At 32.0% G+C, this 25519-nt stretch overlaps 1 protein-coding gene across 1 annotated transcript in view; it reads right to left on the reverse strand.

Moving 5' to 3' along the window:
* LOC126837102 (serine protease filzig-like) overlaps nucleotides 1-22200 on the reverse strand; it is a 29218-nt gene extending 7018 nt beyond the window's left edge. The window contains exons 1-2 of the mRNA XM_050570901.1: nucleotides 21713-22200; nucleotides 216-365 (exon numbers count right to left, since the gene is read on the reverse strand). Coding sequence (XP_050426858.1) covers nucleotides 216-351 — 136 coding nt within the window. The 5' untranslated portion in view covers nucleotides 352-365; nucleotides 21713-22200. The remainder of the gene's footprint in view (nucleotides 1-215; nucleotides 366-21712) is intronic.
* Nucleotides 22201-25519: the final 3319 nt, after the last annotated feature.

The following is a 25519-nucleotide window of genomic DNA, read 5'->3' on the forward strand; positions in this document are numbered from 1 at the left end:
CGTTTATAAATACAATCGAATTAACATAATTAAAAATAAAACTAGACCTTTATATTATAACGTGAGCGTGCAATGAAAAAAACATGTCTTGTACATAAATCGTTTATTTTGGTTCACCTGTCCGTAATACCGGTTTATGGTGTTTTGGTATAATTATCTAGTGTATTTTGTATGTGTTTAAACGTTTTTATTAGCTTTAATTTGTGCTATCGAACCTTGTGAAATGGACGATTCCTGGTGCAGTGGATTGTTCTTGTAGAGAACGTCATACGCTGACAGGTTGGGTGGCATGATAATGGTCAACCAGTAGTACGACAGCAGCCGAAGAGCGGTCAAGCGATCCTGGGACATATTGAGGTCGCATCCTGTAAAACGATTACACAACATTTGATTAGGTCTTTGGTCGAGCGATTAAAGCATATTATTGTTGAGTTTATAGTAATGGCGAAATAATTAACTTATGCGTCAAAAATAATATTAGTAGAAACGATAATTTTCAGGCGCACTAGGAACGAAAATAATAATATTTTTTATAAATATATATTGTGTCTGTTTTATTTACTTATGTAGTTGGCGTTGTCTATTTAGATGCAAGTTTAGCAATATCGATCAAATGTCGCCACCACAAATTCATGGCGTTTGGCAGCCACGTTATGTCAATAATGTTATTAAACCTACCCGTCGCCAATCAGTTGGTTGGGATGTGTTATATGAAATGTACGGAATCGATTTGGCACACCGATGAATCATTAGGTGATCTCGCCTGGGGAGCTACCAAGATAACGTTGTATCATTATATTATAATTAGCGTACTGTTATAACGTGAAGTTTGGGTCTTCATATCAATTATGCACGAGCGAGAAATTCGATTAGAATCTGAACGTTTACTACAGGGTAAACACAGTATTGCGCTATTTGAATTCAATAATATATCAGTGCCGAGATGATTTAAGTTGGTAGAGTAATATATTTGATAAATCTAATAATATACAAGCACTTGTGCAATTTAAGCAAAATATATATTATACGCTTTAAATTAAAGTGTTATTGTGGATCGATGAACGATTTTCATTAATTTTGGCAAGACCTTGAGTAAATATTGTACGGTGCAATGTATTGACTATTTGAATAAGTATTTCAAATGAGTTTGGCAATAAAATTAAGAAACTAAAAAGTATAAAGCGAAAAATATATAGTGTGAGAGAAAAAAAAGCCACTTGGTGCTTATTGGCGAATTCCTTAAGAACCGCTTAATACAACGGCGTTTTTCTTAGATTAGTTTAAGGGAAATGCCTCTGGACTCTTTTTAATTTAATTTCTTTCGGTTCATTTATCATGTACAATTTTTTTTTTGTTTCCTCGTGTCCAAACAACGTGAGGTCTACTGTGGGAGATGCTCGAGGTTATAATTATGTCTAATTGCATCTATTATAGCTTACTATACAGTAGCGTACACGTTAATACATCCCCGTCGCCAAGTTTGCTCTTTAAAATTTGTATAATTGCAAGGAAACCAGTCGCATAGATGTTAAATTAAGTCGGTATAAAAGCATTTTCCATTCACTTTGTCGAATGCCTGGGAAAATTCAAACGATAATGAACCATTTCGGTCATTATCGCACCGTCGTTTATTTGGTCCGACGGTTCGTTAACGACAAATTCCAATTACTTTAGTGGACAACTGTCGTACCGGCCATTCGAGTATTCAAATTATTTACTATTTCATTTGGAATCGTTAAGTCCAAATTATTCAAGTAGTCCCAGCGTAATAAAATCGTGTTTTGGACCGGACCACATTTTCCCTGACCGCTTTTCAAAATATGTCAACAACGCCAAGAGGAGGTCGATCGCATTACGCGTCTTGTGGTAGTCTCACATTCGCTTTTGTTTTAATTATGATTGTGAATCTCGGACGAAGCAGAACTTTTTGCAAAATAACTAATTCGTGCAACGCGTTTAACGTTTTTACAAAAAAATCGACCCTATAGGTCATCGTTACGGTCCAACGGTTTTGGAATGGTAAGGATAATGGTAAAAAACTAAATAATCGGTAATAATCATAATTGGAATCGTCGTGGTGGCGCTATCCAGTTTTCCTAGCCGTTTAAACGTTGTAATTTCTAAATCGATGATACCTGTCTATGATGTTATGTATTATATTCTCATCAGTTCCCGTCTAATTGTGTACGACTACCGTGTCGTCGAGTCCACTCCACATATAAATTACCTAGACACTATAATATGATCAGTCTGTCGGTGTACCAGTGTAGAGATAACCTAATACACGTATGAAGACAAATGTCTTCTACACAAACTCAACGGCACGTCGCAGGAATTAGGACGGCGATGAGTCAGTTTATTTTTGAAATAATATATTATTTTTTATTTAATACCGACATCACGTTGAGCGCCACTGTCATCTTTAAATTAACTATACGAGATTTACGACCATTTTTAGCTGAGAAGTGAAAATCCTCAATAGGGTTTCGGTTTAGAACCGATAGTCGCCAATAAGTCTGCAATGACAGAGACAATATTGATAAGTGATAAATGAAAAATGAAAAAATCAGCTTATGGTATTTATTTAATATCTTTCTAAATGACAATAGTAATTTAATCTAATCTTTAAAAATAATTACAATCAACTTCATGATACTATAGAATTCCCAATTGATTAAATATCACTTCTCTATGAAATTGGAACCAAATATGATTTTAGAGAGCTTTTAGTTCCAAGTATACACGAAAAACATCAACATAATACTTCGTCATCGGAAGGACATCATAAGTATAAATAAACAAAGGGAAATTGTATAAAAGCACGAACATTAGACATTGAATGAGTGAAGTTCAAACAAGGTTATTATTTGTATGAGTGATTATTTGGAATATATTTTAACCTAATCATAATTAAGAACTAATTCTTCGGAAGCTGTCATAGTTAGTCAAGTTTAATTTTAGCCAAATTGAGGTTTAACTGTTTTAGGTAAGATTTTTCTTCCTTAACCCGAAACAGTTAATTATCATTTTTGCTCAACTAGAGTATGACCGTTCACCGAAGTTTTTTTTTTAAATTTTAAATTTAATTTTTATCACTTTTTTTAAAATCATATACGTTTTTAGATTGTCTGTTTCATATACGGTATACTTTGTGGAACATTTCATAAAATTAGATTATTTTCTTATGTTAAAGTACAGTTTCCGATGGTTTTCAAATGTTAAGTATTTTTAGTCACTAACCAATATAACCCCTCTGAATCAGACACTAATAAACACTAAGGCTAACTAACCATTAACGTTCGATTGGTGATTTCAAAAGATGGCAGCATAAATGAACCAAGTGACAGAACCGATCTCTCTTGTGAAAGACTTCACAGTTTTCAGTTTGGAAAAAATTACAGTGTTAGTCAAATGATATCAACTGCATGTGTTATTGAACCGTGGTAATCGTTACAATGTCAACTTTCATTTTTCTCATCGTCGCGGCCCACATATTATTATTATTACTGCTAACATAATGATAACAGTAGTAGGTATGGATCCGACAATGACCGTTACAATATGTTAGAGGATTTCACGTCGATACATTGATACGTTTTAGATCCGTTTGACCTTAAGCGGTGGGTAAAAGCGAGACGAGCGTTAGGTACATACAAAATAAAACATATTGGGCCGTCAGTGACGTTTAAGTTTCAGTGTAAATTGTCAATTTCAACTATGAAAACCATCGCAGTATGTGTTAGCTAGTAAGTATGTGTTAACAGTGCCACTGTTATCTTCTTAATCAGTTTGTTAACATCCGAGTCCGATTTGAAGGATCCGACTGGTCTTTGATCGGTAAGTTGTCGTCACCAAATGGATTCCAATCCGAGTGTTTCGTTTTGGGTAATCAAAATATAATCGAAAAACAATCTGTCAGCTACCGCATGCATTCTCTTTTGCTTTTGTTTATTTTTTTTTAGGTAAGGCATATCGTTACAGGCGGCAATCAAGTGAATACACTTCTTGTACAGCTTCTGGCTTGAACGCGCCATCATTGTTTTCAAACAATCGATCAACAAAGCGTTGCAGTGTGAACATCTTTGAGTGGTAAATACAATTTATGACGGAAGGATACGCCGGGTACTTTATAATTTTTTTTTTTTATTTAAAGAAAATTAATTAATTTGACGTTTCGGCATGCATGTACGCCCTGATTGGTTGCAAATCGGCACAGGAACTATATCAGTTAGGTAGTATAGTATTATTATTAATATTGTTAATGGCGTAAACAGCAATTTGCACTACATAACAATATGGTCGATAGAGAAACTACCGTTTTGATTTCTGAACGGGTAAACACTTCACAAGTCATTATTATTATCTTGACAAGTAAAAAAAAATCCAAATTAATGTCCATCATAATATTTGATTATAAATTGTATTCATAAAAAACTGACGGCTATGAAGTTATAATAATTTTGGCCGTCTAGATGCGACAAAGCGCAAGTATACCGGCGGCCGGTTGGGAATAAAATATAATTATTATTTTAAAAACTTGTCGTGTATGCGCGACGCAGATATCCGTCGACCTAAATCGTTTGTTGTTATTCAAGCTAGTGGAACGGCGCATAGAAACTAAGAGTTTTGTGAAGAGCGCATTGTTTCTTGGCTCTACCGACTGTGGTACCGTCATACACAGTCAGAACAATATTTTTACTATACGGTCCAAGCCTGGATAAATCAACGGTTTTTAATACGAAAGCAGAATACCTAAATCATTGTTTTTGTTCGAATATTAAACTAAGAATTTTAATAGTTTTGTATTTAATGTAATAATATAGCTTTGGAGCGGGTACATGGAAAATTCGCAACGACACCTTAGAGATATTTCGTCTGAACATTTAGACGGATTCGAGTAAAGAAATTAATATTTAAAAACCCTTACCATAAAAATAATACACTCTCTGCTTATACGTATGTCGACTTATGCGTGTACGACTTATATATTTCATACCACTGTCAAACTAAACGCCAAAATAGTTTTTCGCAGACATCAAACCGTATTTATATAAATTATTTTTAAAAAAATTGGATAGTTCTTCATTTGATCTAAAATTGGTAAAGTTATATTCGAGATTTAGTTGATATAAAAAAAATAAAGTAGCCAAGTTCAAATAATTCTAACTACCTATAACTTTATTAACGCGTTAGCGCCCATACTTTCTGCTTTCATTATAATAATTGTTTATTGTATTGATGGTTACAAGGCAAATGGGCCCTAAGCGATTTTCCTCCACGTGCTTCGTCCAAAATATGAATTTTATGACTGTGGTAAAAATAACACTTTATTTTTTTTTTGCTCAAAATATAGGGTCTAAATGATAATATTAGGATTTTTTGATTATATAATATGCAATATTTGGTTTTATTCAGGTTATTGCTATTTGAAACATATATTTTGGCTATTTTTCACATCAATAACACAGAAGTACTATATTACATTACATAATAGTTTTTCGTTACATCTATTTAGCGTAGAACCGGAACAGCCAAATAATTTATGCATTTTCAAACTTCACATGGTAATTCAGTGTCGAATTTTGATGTGTACATACTGTTTCCAAAATGCATTGACATTATCGTACATCGGGATATTACACCATGATATTTCAAATGTGTACATTTAGTCATAATATGTTATAAACCTATATAAATTAACTTTGATTTATTTAGTTTTAATTTAATCTATTGACTTTATAATAATTTGTATTGCTTGTGTGCAGCACTTTATTATTATTACATATTCTTTAGTTGTTCACATTCTAATAACTTGTCGTTTGTACAACGTATTGCAATATGTGCAGATCTTCATCGTCATCAACCAATGTACGTTTTTTCTTGTAATTTTGTTAATTAAAAAAATTAACGCGTTTTGCAATGGCAATAACCGTTAGCTAAAATGCCAGTGACATAATGTCATCTTTATATAAGTTTGGTCCAGTGTGGGACACACGAAAAGTTATTCGAATTCTGATTTTACGACTCAATTAAGCAAAGAGTAAGGACTAATTAGTTTGTATTTTCTTTAACACCAATAAAATTTAAAACACCTTTAAACTGACTACTTTACACTATTTTAAACCTGTTAATTTTCGAAAATCAATGTGCTGGTTTTGCTAGTTAGTACCCTAACATTACCACACGAAAGCGACATTACCAAGCTACAGCCAACGGCTTGATTTGCATTCTAATGGTAGACTAACTCAAACAAGCAACCTACAAATGCGATTATCTTGACTTCATTAAGTTGTACAGACGATAAAAAATAAAGCGGCTCGGTTTTAACGATTTGCCTTCTAACACACTTCCAGCCTGTCATCGATAAATAATAAGGTTTTATGGCTTATGCTAAATTATAGATATTTCAATGCTAATCGAACATTTGACTTGTTCCTTTATTTATAGTTTATTAGAAGACATTGACGTAGGTATATCTGAGAAAACATGATAAGTTTAATTTAATTCAGGAGTAGATTTTGATAGAGGGATTTAAATTAGGGACTCGGGAATCCAATGGGAGCTTGCAATGTTCTTGTACTGTTGAGGTCAAGGCGCATGATTTATTACCACGGCCAAGTATACTAATAAAACATAAGTCTATCTGATTTTTTTTACCAAAAGTCGACAATGAGGATTTCGTGTGTAGTCCGGTTGTACTTTCTACATCTGCTGTTGGGGCGAACGGGCGTCGAGGACGACTTGAACCAATGATGTGCTGGTGGTTTCCCTAGCGTTAACCTTAACAACCACGACGGTAATACTGCGCTCACACGCAATCAGCTGGCAGCGATGTTGGCACTTAAATACTTATACTTACATTATAATAATATTATTATTATTATATTTGTACGGTCGCGGACTCGAGCGGGCGGGCGAGCGAAGTTTCACTTTGCGTTGGTAATTATTATTCAGTGGACCGTTTAGCCTACATGCACTCAATGCAAATGAATGTTCATCCAGGTCAGTACAGTTCCGGCAGTGAATGTGTTTCTGGTCTTTATGTATATTTACTATATTATTATTGTCATCAACGTCGTAATCGTTATCATTGTCGCTATTTATTAAGGCGTATACACCTTGTACACGATATGTTTTTTATTCGGTTCGTTCGCACAACTTATGCCCAGGCAATCACTACACTTTGTCGCGACCGTCTGCCAGCCATTAAATATTATCATGGTACATATTATAAAGATGAATTTCTACTGCGATCACGCGGTGTTGGTCACGTGAAACAGAAAGGACTTCAACGCCCTTTGCGGTAGTCCCACTTGTATAACGCAATCAATGTCCTTTGTAAACTGCTCGAATCAGTCGGTTAAATATATAGTATTACGTTTTAACGAGATATTCCTCCTACACCACCATCATAAACGGATTAGAAATTACCGTTCACGTTGGATTTCTGTGAAACCGGTTTGGTTATTTTTTTGGTTTTGGGAAAAATGGTATGTTCGCGGCTTGGCGTAAATTGAAACCGGAAGCGTTTCTAAGAGTATTCCGGTTCAAGGGCTTCGCGACCTAGACCATCTCATAAGGCGGGAACCGACACAAAGCCCAGCCGACTTTCCACTTAAATAACATCACTGGTTGTATATGTAGACGTATGCATACATATTATGATCTCATTTTCACGCCGGCTTTCGTTGTTGCAAGCGCCCGACCACTTTTACTGGCTGATAATACACGCTGAGTATTTTTAGAGTAATATATAATATATATTTTTCATTTCTATGACCTACAGCTTAGGCCAAAAATAAAAAAAACAACAATATAACCTTTGTGGTCGTCTAAACACTTGCACTTCGAACATAAATAAACTTATGCAACATAACACTATAAGTATGATAACTATTACGAAGTTACATCGAACACATACAGAAGTAATTCGCATACATTATGTACTTAAATTAAATGAAGTTCAGCTTAAATGAAAGTTTAAATATTACAATAAAATGAACGCTAATAAATCGACTTCGAGCATTGTCTAAAAAATTGATTTAGAAGTTAGAAAAGGTCAACGGACAAGGTCTCAATGAAAACTGGTTAATTGAGTTGATTTGTATATTATGTATTTATTTTATTAACGTGCCAGTTCTTCGTAAACATTTATTGAATGACGTATTAGATAATATCGAACGACTATTAAGTCTCTTGAAATGAATACTTACTTACCAATATAAAAAGAGGGTTTAAGAGCTTTTCAGAGCACATTTTTTTCAAAAACTTTAAGTACACATTTTAGCTTTAATACATATTTTCTTTTAGAATAAAGTTAATGTAGTTAGGTAAGGTTTATTGGTTAAACCCGAATTAAAAATAATTAATCAAAGTAACTTAAAGATTTCAACACTTAGAGTACGACGACGATAACGAAAATTCCCATTGAGTTTCCGGGATGGTCGAGATAGATTTTAAATGAAGGCGCTTTATAGAATTTTGAATATCTGAACTCTGGCCATACATGAATCGCCAAAAAGTTAAAATTTAAAATGTTTTCCGACACTTTTTTGTAGTAGTCTAAAATAGATAAGTAACAATATGTATAGAAACCTTAAAATCAAAATTTCCATCTAAAAGAAATGTTACATACATTTCAAGGTTAATTCAGAATTAAAAAAATAAATATATTTGATTAAAATTTGGATTTCTCGAGCCTAGATTCTGAGAGATTGCTTAGACCGTAAATCTTGCCTTGTGGCGGTTTAATTGCGGATTTTCGTGACGATATTATTATTAATTTTTTTTTTTATAATTAACTCAACATTTTTTCGATTAGAAATCGTTTAACGTGACATCAGTTTCAATATTTTCCTGTCTTGTTATTGCAAGTTGAATCATTAGGCGTTAAGGTAATGATTATTATTATTATTATTAAAATAATAATATTATAATACCGTGATTGACTTTCTGAAATGGAAACTTTTCGCTGTACTCAATTCGCTAACTGCCGTAGTAGGCGGCGCGTGCACTCTTCGTGCAGGTAGGATAACTTTTCCACGTTCAATTGTTTTCCAACTGCAGACAGTTCTTCGGGTAAGTGAGTATATACGCATCTGAAAAACGTGACTTTCATATTTTTTCCTTTCGATCGTGCATTCTGCTTTTTCCCCTTTGCCCTTGACGATTTCTAGCTTTGAAACACAATATAATATTGTACAGGTTGTACATAAATGAATCTATATCTCAAGTCATAAACAACGGCAAAACTATCATACCGGTTTTCTCGCTCCATATCGTTTTCGAACGCGGAATTGCACTTAACAGCCATAAACAATCGATCCACCAATCGTCCACTGTATACGTATTTCAATGGTAATCAAACTAATCATATTATAATGTGTCGTCGATATCCTAGTTAAAAAAAAAACAACGTGAAGCATCTTACTCCTGGTTCGACGCAGTTATCTTAGAGTATCGACCTTTTGGCTCGCACAGCTACAATAACAGGTCGACGGGTGGTCGGCCGACAGAAACAATTACTTCAAAAAGAAAACGGTGAGCGTTATTGTGTTAGGCGTGTACCTCTATGTTGTATGTATGTATTATGAGTAAATCCAATAGCTATTTACATCATGATATACAGCATAGGAAACCCGAAGCGACGGTTTCGACGTTGCAAATAATGTGTTGGCGATGATATGTGTTGTTTGCAAATATTTTTTTAATCAAATTGAACTTGCGTCAAACTCAAAAAAGACATCAGGAAACATAGCAAATCAACCACATAGTTACTTGTTTCCCTCTGACCTCTTGTAAGCTTCGTCCATAAAAAACAACATCTGATAAAGAAAACAGCGGTCTACATTTTAAAGGCTTTAAAATCGAATTGAAGCGTCTTCCGATTTTGTCGACTGTCTTAAAGTATCTGTAAATTAGTAAATCTTTTTATCTTCGACGCGGTAGCTGAGAAGTTGTTGGTTTTATAATCACGTGTGTCTGAAGTCACGATGACTTTTTTTCCTGTGGACCGATTTACTCGTGTAGCAATTCTCTGCAAAGACTGGCTGGGGTATGTATAATTTATATTATATATGGAACAAACATTACATTATTGCCATCAACCATTACTGGGCCGGACAGAGTCATTTTTTATTACATTTTTTTTAGAAAATATCAAGTTTCTATAACCTACATATAGTTAAATTAATTTCAATTCACGAACATAAAAATGTGTTTGTTTTCAGTTGAAAATGTACAAAATGATTTAAACATGGATCAAACACAGCTATTGTAAAAATAACAATAATAAATGGTTGCATGAGAGTGAGGTTAAAAGTAAAAACTGTTTTTGTTTAGCGTTTCTCAAATAGTTTTAAAATAATTAAATCAAGCAAGTTTTAAAACGTTCTATTCTGTGTACAACTTACTTTAAACATTTTTTTATTTCGAGCATTTATTGTAACTTGTAAGTAGTCTCAAATGTGTTATTATAAAATCTAAAAAAAAAACGAGTTTATTTCTTATTGCTTTAACAAAAAAAAAATACTGAATGTTTTCAGATGAAGTTATTTTTAAAGCGGATTTGAGATGATCAATATCAAAATAGTTGACGTCATGCGATGAGTTCATATTCTACTCACAAACGCGATTTCCTACACATTTTTTTTTATTGTGTCAAAGTGAAATTTTCTTGGACATTCATTTTTGATGGTATTTTTTCACTTTCCTTATTGTGCCGGTACAATATTGGTGGTCGCGTGCTGCTCGTGGGACGTTTAAATACAAGAAATTAATTTTAAAAAAAAATACAATAATAATAACAATAATGATACAAATATTTTTTTCGTATAATTTAATTTTTCTATTAATAGCCTATATTGAAAATTGTCCGGAAAATCGGTTTCAGTTAGTGTTATTTTTAAATAACTATTTTTTAATACCTAATAAAATTATTTTTATACTAACTCAGGGGTTCGGCACCTAGTACACACGGATGATTGCTCTCAAGGTAGTTCATAGACCATGTCTTGATGTTAAAAAAAAATCATTAATCGGGTCACGCGGTATTTGATTTGTATCGATTGATCACTTTTCCGCCTTTGAGAAAATTGTAATGTAATTTGCGTTCGAAATATTGGCGAAATGTGAATTTCTTTTAATTATGAAGGCAGAAAAAAAAAACAATAGAAAACCGAAGGAGGTTTCCCATAGAAAACAAAACGAGACGTTGCCAAATAATGCGATAAATGAACGCTAACTATATTATGAATAGATTTTCACTTACCAACTGCTTTACATTTCCGATTTGATGACAAACCGTGTTGGAATTTAAAAAAAAAAATTCGGCATATTTTCCTTTATTACAATTTGCACATCACTAAACTTATATTGAAACAAAGTGGTCAATATAATAGACTCGAATACGGTACAGAGTATTTTTCAATAGTCATATTATATTATGCTATACACCTACCTCATATTATAGTACAATATTATGATGTATAATAGGTTCAAAAAAAAATATAGGTATGTTTCAACTTACACCATGACGGTAGCCGTACACAAATGATACACTGTATAATAATTGTTGAAGTAAAATGGTCGTCAAAAAGGGGTCTCACTAACTCAATTTAAATTGAGAAACCGAATAGGTACTTTCATTATGTTTCTGCGACACGACCGGCTGTTATCTCTGGCGATGATCTCATGGCCTAGTATGACCTTTTATTTTTTTTCCCATAGTCGTCGTTAGTATAATAATTATATTTCAAAAAAAGAGAAAATAGAAGGTTAGTGCGGGTGGTTTTAACCTACTTTCTGTCTCCTCGCGAATTTAATTATGCGGACTTGTGAACAAAACGAATGCTAATAAAAAAAAAATAGGTATCCAAGTGCTAAAACAAGTCACTCGGATATTATGATGTGCTATTGCTGTTTATGGCGTGCTCTCGACATCATATTATTGTAACACGGCTATCGGCTGTAAACTTTTTACTTAGACAAGCTGAAGCATACGGCCGAAAAAATATCCAATATCTATACTATAATATCAATGGCAAATTCAATTGTTTACTTTTAATAAGATTGTACTAAAAAGTTTTCATTATAAGATATGTAAATATTACAACCAATATAAATTTGAGATTTAAAGAACTTTTATAAAAAAATAAAGCGCATTCAATTTTCCTATTTATTGGTATCCAAAAGGGTATTTTGGAAAAAAGTGGACTTATGGGTAATTAGGTTAGCGTTAAAGTGTGGCGATATCATTATTATTATCAAGATGGTTTATTGGCGATAACAAAATCATAATAATATAGCGGTCGGTTGTCAGTGAAAGTAAAACGAATAGATCACGAAGAAAATACTATAAATTAATAACTATTTGAAATATGTATATACCTACACGATAGTTGGATACAATAATATGTAGCTTGTGTATATAATTTCCAGCCAATCGTAGGCTGCGGTCGAACATATTATCATCATTATTATACTATAATATAATAGTAATTCTATTATAAGCGGATATAGTGCGTAAGCGAAAGTGAAAAACGTTAAAGAAATATTATTATATCAGTTGATGTTCGGTTAACATCTTCGGTTCGGTTAACGGTCTTGCATGTGTGTAAAGCGTACCAAAAAAAAAAACGCTAAAATTGTCATACCTAGTCCATTTTCGACCGATATGGTAGGTAAGTTGATTTTACATGCATTACGTGGTTTTTTTATTTATCTCTCTCTCTCTCTCTCTCTCTCTCTCTCTCTCTCTTCAATAAGAAATCTCGACTGTGTAATTATTATTTTTGTTTTTTTTTATCCGCATCGGATACTTTGGGTATTGGATCGCGTTCGATGGTTTTTAATTTGTCGGCAGAGTGCAACAGTAATGATAATAATGCTGCTATATAACTGCTGTATCCATGAAAAAAATAATAATATAGTAATGCTAATGATAATAATAATTGGACGACGGCGCGGTTTTTAATGGAAAGACAATCCGCCGATCGATTCACCATGGCGCGTTTTAGTCGCTTTTACTTTTTCCTATTTGCGCGCTTGCCCGTGCATAATTTTCAGCTGCCTCGAGAAATGTGTAATAATTAAAAAATAAAAGAAGGAAAGAAAAAAAAAATGAAAGAAAAAAAAAAGTAAAATAATTGCACATTGCGTCCGATGGCCCGTTAATTGAATTTCCGTTATAGGTTATCCTTAGAGATTTCTCGGCCGCCGTAACATTGGTCATCATTTGATCAGATTTTGTTTTCACTGTAGAAAACTCGGAATGCGGATAACAATGCCAGATTTTGTTTGAAAAAACGGGAGATGGTAAACTGCGCCAAAAATTACACTTTTTCTATAAGCTGATATGTAAACTGCGGCAAAAAAAACTTGAAACATTATACAAACTGCGACAATTTATTTTATATACCTACTTCGTAGTATATAATATACTTATATTAGTTATATACAATAATACATACCGATACGGTAACATATACTCGTGTAGGTACGGAAATCATAGTATATACTAACGTGTTATTATACACGTTTATCGTTTAATTAATAATGTTATTGCGTACAAAAAAAAAAGATAAAGACATTTAAACCTATGAATTTTTTAAATTGGTATGTTTTAAAAATATAAATAGTAATAATAATATTTTTTTATTTTCTTAGACAGTATTATATTAAATGTACAAATTCATTTTAGTTAAATAATAATATTTTTCAACTTCATATGTATTTTAAAATTGTTTTTTAATTTGTATTATTACTCCTTTACTCCTACTATGTGCACACCATAGACCTATAATAATATATCGTACTAGATATCATTCTTATCGGTATTCGGTATGTATATATAATAGTAGTAATAATATATAATAATAATGTATAATAATAGTATATTATATGCTATATAGTAGGTATATAAAATAAATTGTCGCAGTTTGTATAATGTTAAAAAAATTTTTGCCGCAGTTTACATATCAGCTTATAGAAAAAGGGTCATTTTTGGCGCAGTTTACATACAGCCGAAAAATCCAAGTGTAATTTGTTTTCAAACAAATTTGAAAATGAAAATCCCGCATTTTTTACTCATAGTTTACAACATGACAGATATTCGAAACGACTTATCGGTTCAATTAAAAAAATGTTAATAACACAACTTGGTACCATTTGGAATTTGTATTTATAGTTTTTTATTTATCATTATTCAGCCTCGATCGTCTCTTTCTATAGATCACTGACATCATTCGACTGCCCCAACAGCAAAATAACAGTGTTGATATTATATATGTATTATATTATTATGACATTTTAAATAACATTTTGATTTATTTTCACAGTTAATTATTTTCACATTACAGTTCCATAAGTCATAACTTATAACTGTTAATTTATAATCCTGGGTAATACAGGGGGAGTTTTCAGGGATAACCGGTAAGCATCTTAGTAGTTCCAGAGAATCTTATAAGAATTCGATTAGAATACTTAACGGACGACGAACATCCATAGTTGAGGAATACCGGAATAAGAAACGATCTGCATCCCTTTTAATGTTTTTAAAAATGTTACATGTTGTTTGCTTTTAAACAAAACTGAAAAAGAGAGAGGTAGTCTTCATATAACTAATAAATTAGTGCGAAGAAGATTATAGCTTCTTTGAATCAACCGCATGGGAAATTATCTATTACACATTATAATGAACATTTTATAACACTATAAAATCAATATACTCGTAAATGGAACATCAGCCAGTGTGTCACAACGCAATATGATTCTATTCTTGTTTTTGTATCCAAACGCCGCAAAATAGTTTTTTTTAAACGTTTAATGGGAAGAAAAAAAATTGAGTATTATCAATAGCAAGAATTCAGCGAAACCGTGCATCTTTTGTACGCGGATATTATTATAACAATTATTATTATTTAACAGCGATTTCCAACAATACAACGACGTACAATCTATTGTATAAAAAATACATTACACCGGTTTGGCTTTAACGGAATTTGGCAATCGATTATCGCGTATAGGTAATATTATTCGTCATACATGTGTGTGTGTAGTTATCGTGTAGGGCGATTAATGCCTGTAACAATATAATAATAATATAATTATAATAGTGTATTACAACAGACAACATCCACTTGTCAGTTGTCCGAGACGTTAACCGGCGCCTATGTGCGCATTACCTTTAACGAAGATCATTTCACAGTGTTTTTCCACAAAGTAATCTCAATTTTTCACAATTTGTTTTTACCTTCCTCCCAACTGAATTTTTTTTATACCAACTTTTGAAACTCGAATGGTTATATATATATTAACTTTTAAAATTAAGAATACTTTACTAAACATTTTGACTGGTTAATAACCAGTTTTGAACTACTATTTTTAAAGTTACAAAAGTTTAAATTTTAGGACGGGAGGCGAAGTGCGCGCAGACAAAAATAATACTACACTCCACATTTCCTCCTGCTCTAAACTTGAAACTTCAATAACTTCAAAAATAGTTATCCAAAACTAGTTATCGACCAGACAAAATTTGTAGTACACTATTCTCAATTTAAAATGTTAATTAAATATATTATACGTTTGTATTAAGTTTCAAAAGTTGATATAGAAATAATTAGTTTGGGCGGGGAGTAGGAAAATATCAATTTGTGGAAAATGATATCAAATTATATAAAAAAATATGAGATATTAAGCGGTTGACGATAAAATGATCACCTTGTAGTGGTGGGATCCAAGTCCAGCAGTTAATTTTTGCTCGCAATCATTCTATTTAAATTTCATACGGTCATTAAATCGTTGTATATACGCGGTCAAAGCGGGTCACCACAGTCCAATAAAATAATAATATGTAATCTCCACATAAACGGTGGATAGTTATGATTATTGTACCGTATGGGTAAACGCAGGCGGCGATACAATTTACTGTGGTTTACTATATTAGACTTTCCATTGACTGAACATGTTATTATGTACTTGGAACATGGCAAATTGAAGAATAAACATAGATATTACAAGTGTATATTGTGTATGTATATTATCTAGGTAATATACGTACACGTATCGGAGAACCTACAATAGATTTTACTTTTCAAATGCGTTTCTTTGAATAACGAAAGTGTGTGTATATGCCATTGGAAAATTAGCAAATAAAACAATTTACATGGACGAGTCGGTTATTCTTTTTTTATCATTATTATTATTATTCTTTCTCTCTTTATACCACGTACCTATTTGTTTTTAACATTAATAATAAGTAAAACCATTGAGTATATATATACTCAATGGTAAAACGTACAATACATTATACCGTTTTGGTTGATTCGCCCGCATAACAGTAATTTCTCTTTTTTTCCCTTCTTATTTGTATAAAACTATTGTTATTCCGGTATACACTATCGGTTTTCTCTAATTTATACAAAATAAATCTAATCGCATATTATATACCTGTATTATAATATATACACATATATTAGTATAGGATGAACCGATATACATACGTTTTAGTTTCACTGCTAAAGATTACCTAACCTACTTTGCGCGATTGGTTTTCTACACAACAAAAAAAAAGGGTTTTAGTATGCATTTCTAGTGCGCTGGCGTTGACTTGTGTCCAACAACGGGTAATTAAACGTCACTGTTATATTATAATATATTTAAATAGAAAAAATCACGTGATGTGTTGTGTATATAGACAAAATCTTACAAGATACCCTATCAAGATTTTACAAAAAATAATATTTTAATAAATAAAACAACAGTTTTTTTTACTGATTATTATTATTAATAATATTAAAAATATATTTGAAAGGATAATAAATGAGAAACTTGAGTTAACGTAAAAAAAAATAAAGAATATTTTTTCAGGGTCTAAAATAAAAATCAATTCGTTCCGTACTTAAACATTAATATGTTACGAATTGATCTATATATTTAATTATTGTTATTTATTCGTTGAGTTAAAAAAAATCAGTTATAAATACTAATTATTCAGAGACGTCGCATACTTGGGAGGCCACTCCTATACGTGGTTTTGCATTACAGATAAAATATGTACACAGAGACGATACCGAAACACCCACTTAAAACGTTTTTTATTTACAACTCGGGTCCTAAGATAATGACGGTGGTGTACCTGAGTATGAGGCGCATTCGGGTGGGCTAGGTCGGTCTTATGACCAACGGTATATGAGATCATCAACGCGACTGTCTCCCGGAGTGTACTATATTTAAGTAGGTTCATGACTGTCTCCGAAAACGTCTTCGGATCTAATATTGCGCACAACTCATTTGCACCTATACCTTACGTTTTATCATATTTGATTGGATCAAGTGAAATCAGTGTAGTACGAGTGTTAAGCATGCCAGCAAGATGTGTTTAATAAGAAACGCGAAGAAGCCACGCGGCACGTCATCGTGGTCGTTTTTGACGTGCCATAGTACCGTCCACTATATATATAGCTTACCTATTATGTCCGCACACCGTGCACCGGTATTTATACGAGGACACAATATGTGTGTGCGTGTGAATGATATACTCACAGTTAGGTGTATATTATACGGTTAAAGAGTTGGGTAGGTAGGTAATCACGGAAAAACGTGGCACTTTTACACGAATACGGTACATCAACACCAACAATAATAATAATATCCATGTCGGTAGCAAATTTTCTTCTACGACCCGCAATTAAACGTGTATTTTGTAAGACTTGTTGAGCCGCCAAAGTTTGGTGTACATATCAACAGACGTTAAACGCCCGGCGGATGTCACACAGAGCATTGCGGCCATTGAAGAAAATCAATCACTTGCAGACTTAAAAATATGTACTTTTCAATTAAATATGATTAACTGAAAAGTTGTAAAAATCGAGTTACGTCCTTCTACGATGTTCTCATATAAATAGCTGTATTTAAAATATATATATATATATATATATATATCCTCTTACGCTTCCAAAAATACTCGACCGTTTCATTTTATTATGCTACACAGCATATCCATCTGTTGGTCGATTAGGCCATACATCTCGATACATCTCAGAATTGTTGCACGATTATATATTTTGTCGTTGTTGCTGTTGTTGTACTATTTACAAGTGGAATTATATTATATCGAATTCCGGACGGAAGAAGTTCAATATGAAAAAAGAAACGTTAGATGACGGATAAATGGCAACCTTAACGACGAGACGAAATCGCTTATAACCGATAGACTATAGTGCCTGCATGTCGTCATACGATAAACCAGTATGGAGCAATGCAAATAATATAACTGTTTAACAACGGCGGCTTTCAGTGTATGTATGAAAATATTTTATATACAGTTCTTCGTAAAAATTATTACTTATTGTAAGTATGCTATTAAAAAAAAATATATATATATATATATATATATATATTATAATATACTTATAATTATTGTATCTTCTACTTTTGCTCAATGACACTTGTTAGGTGCTATGATTTACCAAAAGGCCATCTCTAGTTGGGAGTACAGTGTACAAGACGGTGTACAGTTCGATTTGATGTTAATGTGTATGTGTACGTTATTTATGTTATGTAAGATCATTATAGACCAATGAAGAATATAAAGTCCACGGTTCCTAAGCTAAACCAGTATTGGCCATTAATCGTCGAAACGGTTAGATTAGTTTAAAAAAAACGTTATTTATAATTAATACAAATATAATATGAAACAAAAAAACATAGCAGAACTTCGCCTCTTAACTCTGTTGTACCTATACATCTTTCAGCTGTGTCGACTCATTGGTTTTTGTTACGTTTATTATATATATATATTTTTTTTATTGTCTTTTTTGTCTACACCTACATCCTTATAACTGGGTCAACGAATCCACCGTGGCGTCCGCCAAAAAAGTACCCGAGATATATTAATAATATGTATTAATTAAACGAAATGACTGTGTGAATCGAACGGAATACAAATTCCACGATGAAATACAGCTAACCGATATCCTATGTAAAATGTATATGCAATAGCCAATAAGATAATACGGAAAATGGGAGTATCTCAGGTAGAAATAAATAATTCTATAACGCATAGTTCTATTGAAAAAACTTGTTTGAGTTACTATGATTTTTTGTGTTCGGTCGGATGTAAAATATGACCTCGCCCGTTATTACTATACAAAATGTGTATAAATATTAATTATTAAAAAATGTAAAAGACCGTGTTTTGATGTTTCATTTTAAGTGTTTGGAAATATGATATTGATTGTACACGCGGTTCTTAGGTCATCGCCGTTCTCTCGGTAAAAAACGGACTAGAGAAAAATAATTGTATTTTGCATTTAAGTTAGGCGCCTATTCGAACGAATTACCAAAGAGCTAATAATTTGAAATAATGTTGTATGCAAAATATACTTGCAAAATTTGGTCGAATACAAAAGAAATAATTTTTTATTAAGAGAAAATTATTTGTTTTAAAAATGTAATTTTTTATTATCTATCTATAAAAACAAACGAAAAATTCAAAATCAAATAAAATTATCAATATAAGTTATAATTACATTATGGTTTTGATACAATTGTAACCAGAACTCTAATCGAATAAATGGTAGTTACTACATTTTTTATTGGTTCCTACTTATTTTTTACTCATATACCTAATTGATTTAATATTGTTTATTATCAACAATAAATTAATAATTTATTATTATTCGTTAATATTTTATTACATTTATGTTATTTTTTACTTTTATACCGATGGATACTTTTACAAGTCTATCATTATCAAAGCCGATGTATAATTTAGCCGAGGCGGTTATGTTGTAGGATGCGATTGGTAATTAAGTTTGCTCGTAGACTTGGAATGTTGTCAATTGAAATTGAAAACGAACGCCGTAGATTATATATTATTGTTATTTGACGTTGATAAATTTATGATAGTAAATAACAATAATTATAAACGTTTTTTTGCAATGACGAACATAATATAGTTTTGTCGTATATATACCGATCGGACCAAAACTGGAAACGCGAATTCCAGTATACAAAAAAAAAAATAGGTTAAGTGCAGATTTGTCGGTGGACATTTGTCGGGTAAACGTATTTTCGAATACATAAAATTAGAGAAAACGATGTCGCGTTTGTCGACGATGGTCATCATATTTGGCACCGGACGAGAAATGGTATTGTATGTAGGCCAACGCAGTGTAAGAGGAAGTCGGTCTTTCGGTCTGTTTCGTCATAACTAACACCTAATGCGACAATGACCGCTTAAAGTTTTGCTTTTCAAACTTTCGCTATTCCGATTTTTTTTTTTACAATAATTATACATACTCAATATATAAGGCGAACCGACTGTGTATAAAGAAACGGCATATTGAGTAGGTACCCGTGCCGGGACTTCATGTGATAATATAAAATATAATAATAATACAACAAGTCAAACATGTCGGCATCGACGAGTTGGTAACATCTTATTTTTTCTTCTAGGTACTAACGGTTTAAACTTGTTGATTTTTATTAATATTATATAAACGTTAAAAAAAATTATCCACGTAATACGATACATCATGATTAATATTCTAGTTAACTTACAATTGTTATTAAAAAAGTTATTATGTTATTATGTATTCGTTTTTAAAACCAATATTTGTATAGAATTGAATTAATGTTAAAAATTGCAATGATGTTGAAGTGTTTCTGTACAACTCTGATTTGTAAAGATAATTGGGTTTTCAATACAAATTTTATAAACGATATTCATTTTTTTTTTTTAATTAAAATATTAGAACATTTACAATATGTCACTGTACGATCGAATCTCATGACATTCAATTATTGATGATATTAACTATTGTCCAAAGAATAGTCATTATATATTATATAACATTATTATTGTTTTTAGTAGATATAAAAACACTTTTATTTTTTTTAATTTAGACGAGTTTTTTTTTCATTTAGTCATTAGTTTTGGGTTAATAAACTCCATTTTTACGCATTAGTGTATGTTAAGCTATAGTATTAAATTATGTATCCTCGACAAGTAGTCGAAACCGGTAACAACATGAAAATGTTTGTGTATTTTATAAATTATACGTACTTAATGCTACATTTTTAATTAGGATAAACTTCAATAATTTAAAAATGTACCCGTTTCCTTACACATTACTTTTATTTTAATTATTTTTTGTATAAATATTCTACTACTTTATACTACCTAAATAATGCTTCAAACGATAATTATTATTTATTTGCTAATAAGTTGCTACTTTTTAAATGATATAAAAACGACCAATTTTTAAAAAATTCTATTAAATTCCATTATTTTACCTACTTGTCGGCCAGGTTTGAACGCTCCAATCTACTCGAAGTTAATAGCACGAAGCGTTTAAAGCGTTTTTCTATTATTATATTGAGTATATTTTTTTTAACTGCATTTGACCAATAAAATCAACATGAACAGTAAATTCAGTTATTTTGTCTAATGGCCTTTTGCGCGCTCAACTGTACCCCGATGTTGGCTAAAAATCTTAACAAAATCATATTTTCAGATTAAACGTTTTTGGCCTAGTACCTACGCGTTGGTGGACACACCAGCAACGCCAATACACAGATAACACTACCTATTAAAAAATATAGGGCCGGTGTCGACGCATTCGTGTAATGTTATATATCATTACGATTTATATATTTTGTACACAGCTGGTGGAAAATAACGAGCGGTTGTGTATAATAGTATTCTTACCAGTCACCGTGTTCCAATTTGTCGCAATTCGATCTACGAAGGACCGTACGCGGACCACGGGCCTGTGGTGGCGATTCTCGTCGAATTCCACCGGGTCGGCTTCACGTTATTTTGTACATTGTCCGATGAAGTTGAAATAATAGTTTAATAGAAAATATATATATTTATATATAATATAATTTAAAAAATATATAATAGGTAAATTTGCAAAAAAAAATTAGTTTTTTTTTTTTTTTGTTATTCGACACACTGATTTGACCGACGGTCGGTACGAAGGGTAGGCGAAAATTAAGGTTGTTTTTTTTTTTTTTTTAATTAAATCTTTACGGGGTAAAAAATTGGAAAACTAATTGCAGGACGAACGACCGGCGACGGCGGTGCGATGACCGACGACGAGGAGACCGAACGAAAGACGTGCACCGTGTGTGTGTGTGTGCCTTGAACTCTCCGCCGAAATGGGAAACCTTGAACTGAACCGAGTAACCGGTCTGTCGATTGTCCTACTGACTCAGTCATCGAAATCCAAACGGAATTTACGGTGTGACTGCCGTCGTATCCGCCGATGTGGCCGAGAGGGGGCACACGCGGTCGGTAGGGAGGCCGAAGAATTCTCTGCACGCCGTCGGTCCTACAGGTATATAGTATAATATACATGTATAATATTATACACTCGTGGACTAGGTACTGTAATATAGGTACGGGCTACAGATGTACACTGTAAATAATACTATAAATTGCTCTGCGCTATCACTCCAGATAGGTACAGCCAATAATGGCACACTGTGAAATTATTGTGGTCCATCTCTTTCTCTCTTCGCCCCCGGCACGGCAGAGCGTAGTTCCCTGCCCCGGCGCTGGCAGCTTTGCGGTTCTCGTCGACACCGAATACCCCGCAAAAGTATTAACCAAAAAACGATGCGCTTTTCTTTTTTACACATTTTTAATTTAGCAACAGTCTTCTGTTGTGTGTGTGTTTGTTGAAAAGATAAATGTTGTACACGTTAATGTCATTTCATTAAAATTAGTTCTTAAAAAACGTCATTGAAACATTTTCATATAAGTAGTTGGCAATGTTTTCATTTCATTTCAAATAAAATTTGTAAACACATTTTTTACGTTTAACATTGAATTTCTGGCCGAAAAATAATTTTAAATGTTAAAAATAGGGTTGATTACATTTTGAATATTTTCTCAAAATCATTTAAAAGATTAAACAATAATAAGGAACAAAGGGACAAAGAAACAGTGAAACAAAGTAATAATTTAGTAGACCATTTGAAAAATGATAATAATTTTAAAAAAACAAACATAAAATATTTTATACATTACCAAGTGACAACACTCATTGTTTTTTAATAAAAATCATCAAATATCGTATAACAAATATCACTGTCTGTAAAGTCTAACGTCTCAAATTTTCTTTTTATCAGCCTGGAAATTCTATTGAATCCTACAATTTTATCAATAGTAATAATTATACTCAGGTAACTGCAGTAACTCTTAACCCCAGTTAAGAATGTGGAAAAGAAAGAAGTACTAGCTAGTCCTAGTCTTAGATGGTCCACCATAATTTAGAACCTATTTATTAAGCCACTAATTTTAATTGTTTCTAACATAAACTAAAACGAGTAAGTAATAATTGATCAAAAATGAATTCATATTTAATTCGATGTTTGAAAAGTGCCTATCAAATAACCAAACTCCAAAGATAAATATAGCAAGGAAGCAGCAAAATAGCTAGTTAGCTTATATTTAAATATTAAATATATAATTGTTTTATAATATGTTTGGTATAGAGGACACCAAAAGTATATAATTAAAATAATTTTTCGTTACGAGACTGAACTAAAATAAAATGTGCTAGGGTATTTTTACAATTAATTTTTTGAATATATTTTCTATATTTAATAAACCTTCTTCTCATTGTGAACAGTAAAGTGATATTATGAAATATATTTTTTCCATTGAAAAATGTTGCCCTAGTTTAAAATAAAAGTTTTAAATAAATGTAAAACTCGGCGTTCGGCTGTGATTATGTACTGCCAATGAGATTTTTTTATAGGAATGTTTACAACGGGTACGTTTCGACGCGTTCCCGTTAGTTCGGAATTACCCTGTACATACATGGTGCGAGCACTTGACATGATAATAATTAATAATATTGTATATTTTTCCATACTACACACCCATCTTGTACGGGATACCGGTAACGGGAACTATATAATAATATACCAGTTTGGGAGGGCACGCTCACGTGTGACACTTTGACACGTTGACCATTCCGCCGGTGGTTGAAGAATGCGCTTGACTTAAAAGCTGGATTGTTTGTCCATAGGAAAATAGATTATGTTAAATTACTTGTGGCGCTATCTATCGGGCCTGACCTAGTCTTAGGATTTGTCATCGACTTTGCAATTTGTTTTAAATAAAAACCTAGAAAATTCGAGAGATTAAAATTGCATATAAGTTGTTCTTTTTCACACTGGCTTAAGCGAGGCGGTAAAAATGTTATCACGCGACATATCGAGCCTTCATCTTAGTGACAATAGTAGGACAAGTCGGATTATTGTAGCTGTTGTTATTGTTAATCCATAGGTATCTGTGTAATGACGGAGCTTTTTTTTGTCGTCGGACAAAGACATATTCTCGATTTTAATGACTAAGCCCGAATCTATACGGAAGCATCCTCTGTCTTGGCGAAATTATTTCTAACGCGTATTCAATTGCTTTTGCAGTGTTCTTATGTTAAACTGTACACACGAGTGCATACAGAGTGATTCCATTAAGAATAAGACAATCATTTTCTTTTAAAATAATCGCAAATTTGTAGTTTTTTTCTTTTTGGATAAACTATTGTGTTATGTTATTTTACAATATTGGGCTAAATTAAAATCTGTATCTTTGTTTTTTTTTTCCAGGGCTCTATCAATTTTTAAAACTTAAATGGCATATGGTCGTTAAGAAGTTTTGCATATTTAATTTTATGGTATTCAAATTTAAAATGTAGGATGGTAGGGAGGGTGAAACGTTGTATTATTTTTATATGCCCGCATGACTCTACTGAACTTCACCTGTCGTCCAAAATTTTAAACATTAGTAACTCCAAAAATTACCTAAAACCGGTTATCGACCAGGCAACATTTTTAGTAAATTTTAAGTTTCAAGAATAAGCTGAAGAGCTGCGGAAAATATTTAGTAGTTTTATTATATTGTAAAATAAAATAAAGGAAAAAGTTTTCAAAAACTACAGAATTGCTATTAATTTATTAAAAAATGAATGTCTTTTCTTGAACCACCCTGTACATGTTTACCAAAACAGATGGACTGTGTTCATTGTTTTATCTTCTTATTATTTTCTTCAAACTCTGACAAGCCGTTGAACTTTCATTATATTCTAAGTATGAATCTTTATACTATAATTTTTGTTTACAGAAGCGAAAGTACCTCGTGAAGAAAAACACTGCAGGCGAGGAATGACTGGACTTTTTTTTTAACAGTAAAAACAAAATATTAGTTTAAAAAATATTTTAAATTGCAAAAACTATTAAAAATGTTTTGAATTACTTACCATTAATTACTATACTTATAATATACAAATGTTTATACTTGAAATTATAATTTAATTGTTACTTGTAAATCTAAATCTTGTTTAAACTGCACAACATTTGTTCCATTGCACATCAAATTTGATAAGTCGATGCAGTCCCGTATTTTTCTTTTATTTACTTACGTTTATTTTTAATTTATTTAAAATAAGTTTGATTTTAGAGACCTATTTTTATTTTACAGCAGCTACCTCCTAAGCAT

Source organism: Adelges cooleyi, unplaced genomic scaffold (assembly GCF_023614345.1).
Source record: "Adelges cooleyi isolate 19-005CV unplaced genomic scaffold, UGA_ACOO_1.1 ACOO_flye_CR_arks_rails_tigmint_CR_PRNA_247, whole genome shotgun sequence".
Classification (NCBI taxonomy): Eukaryota; Metazoa; Arthropoda; class Insecta; order Hemiptera; family Adelgidae; genus Adelges; species Adelges cooleyi.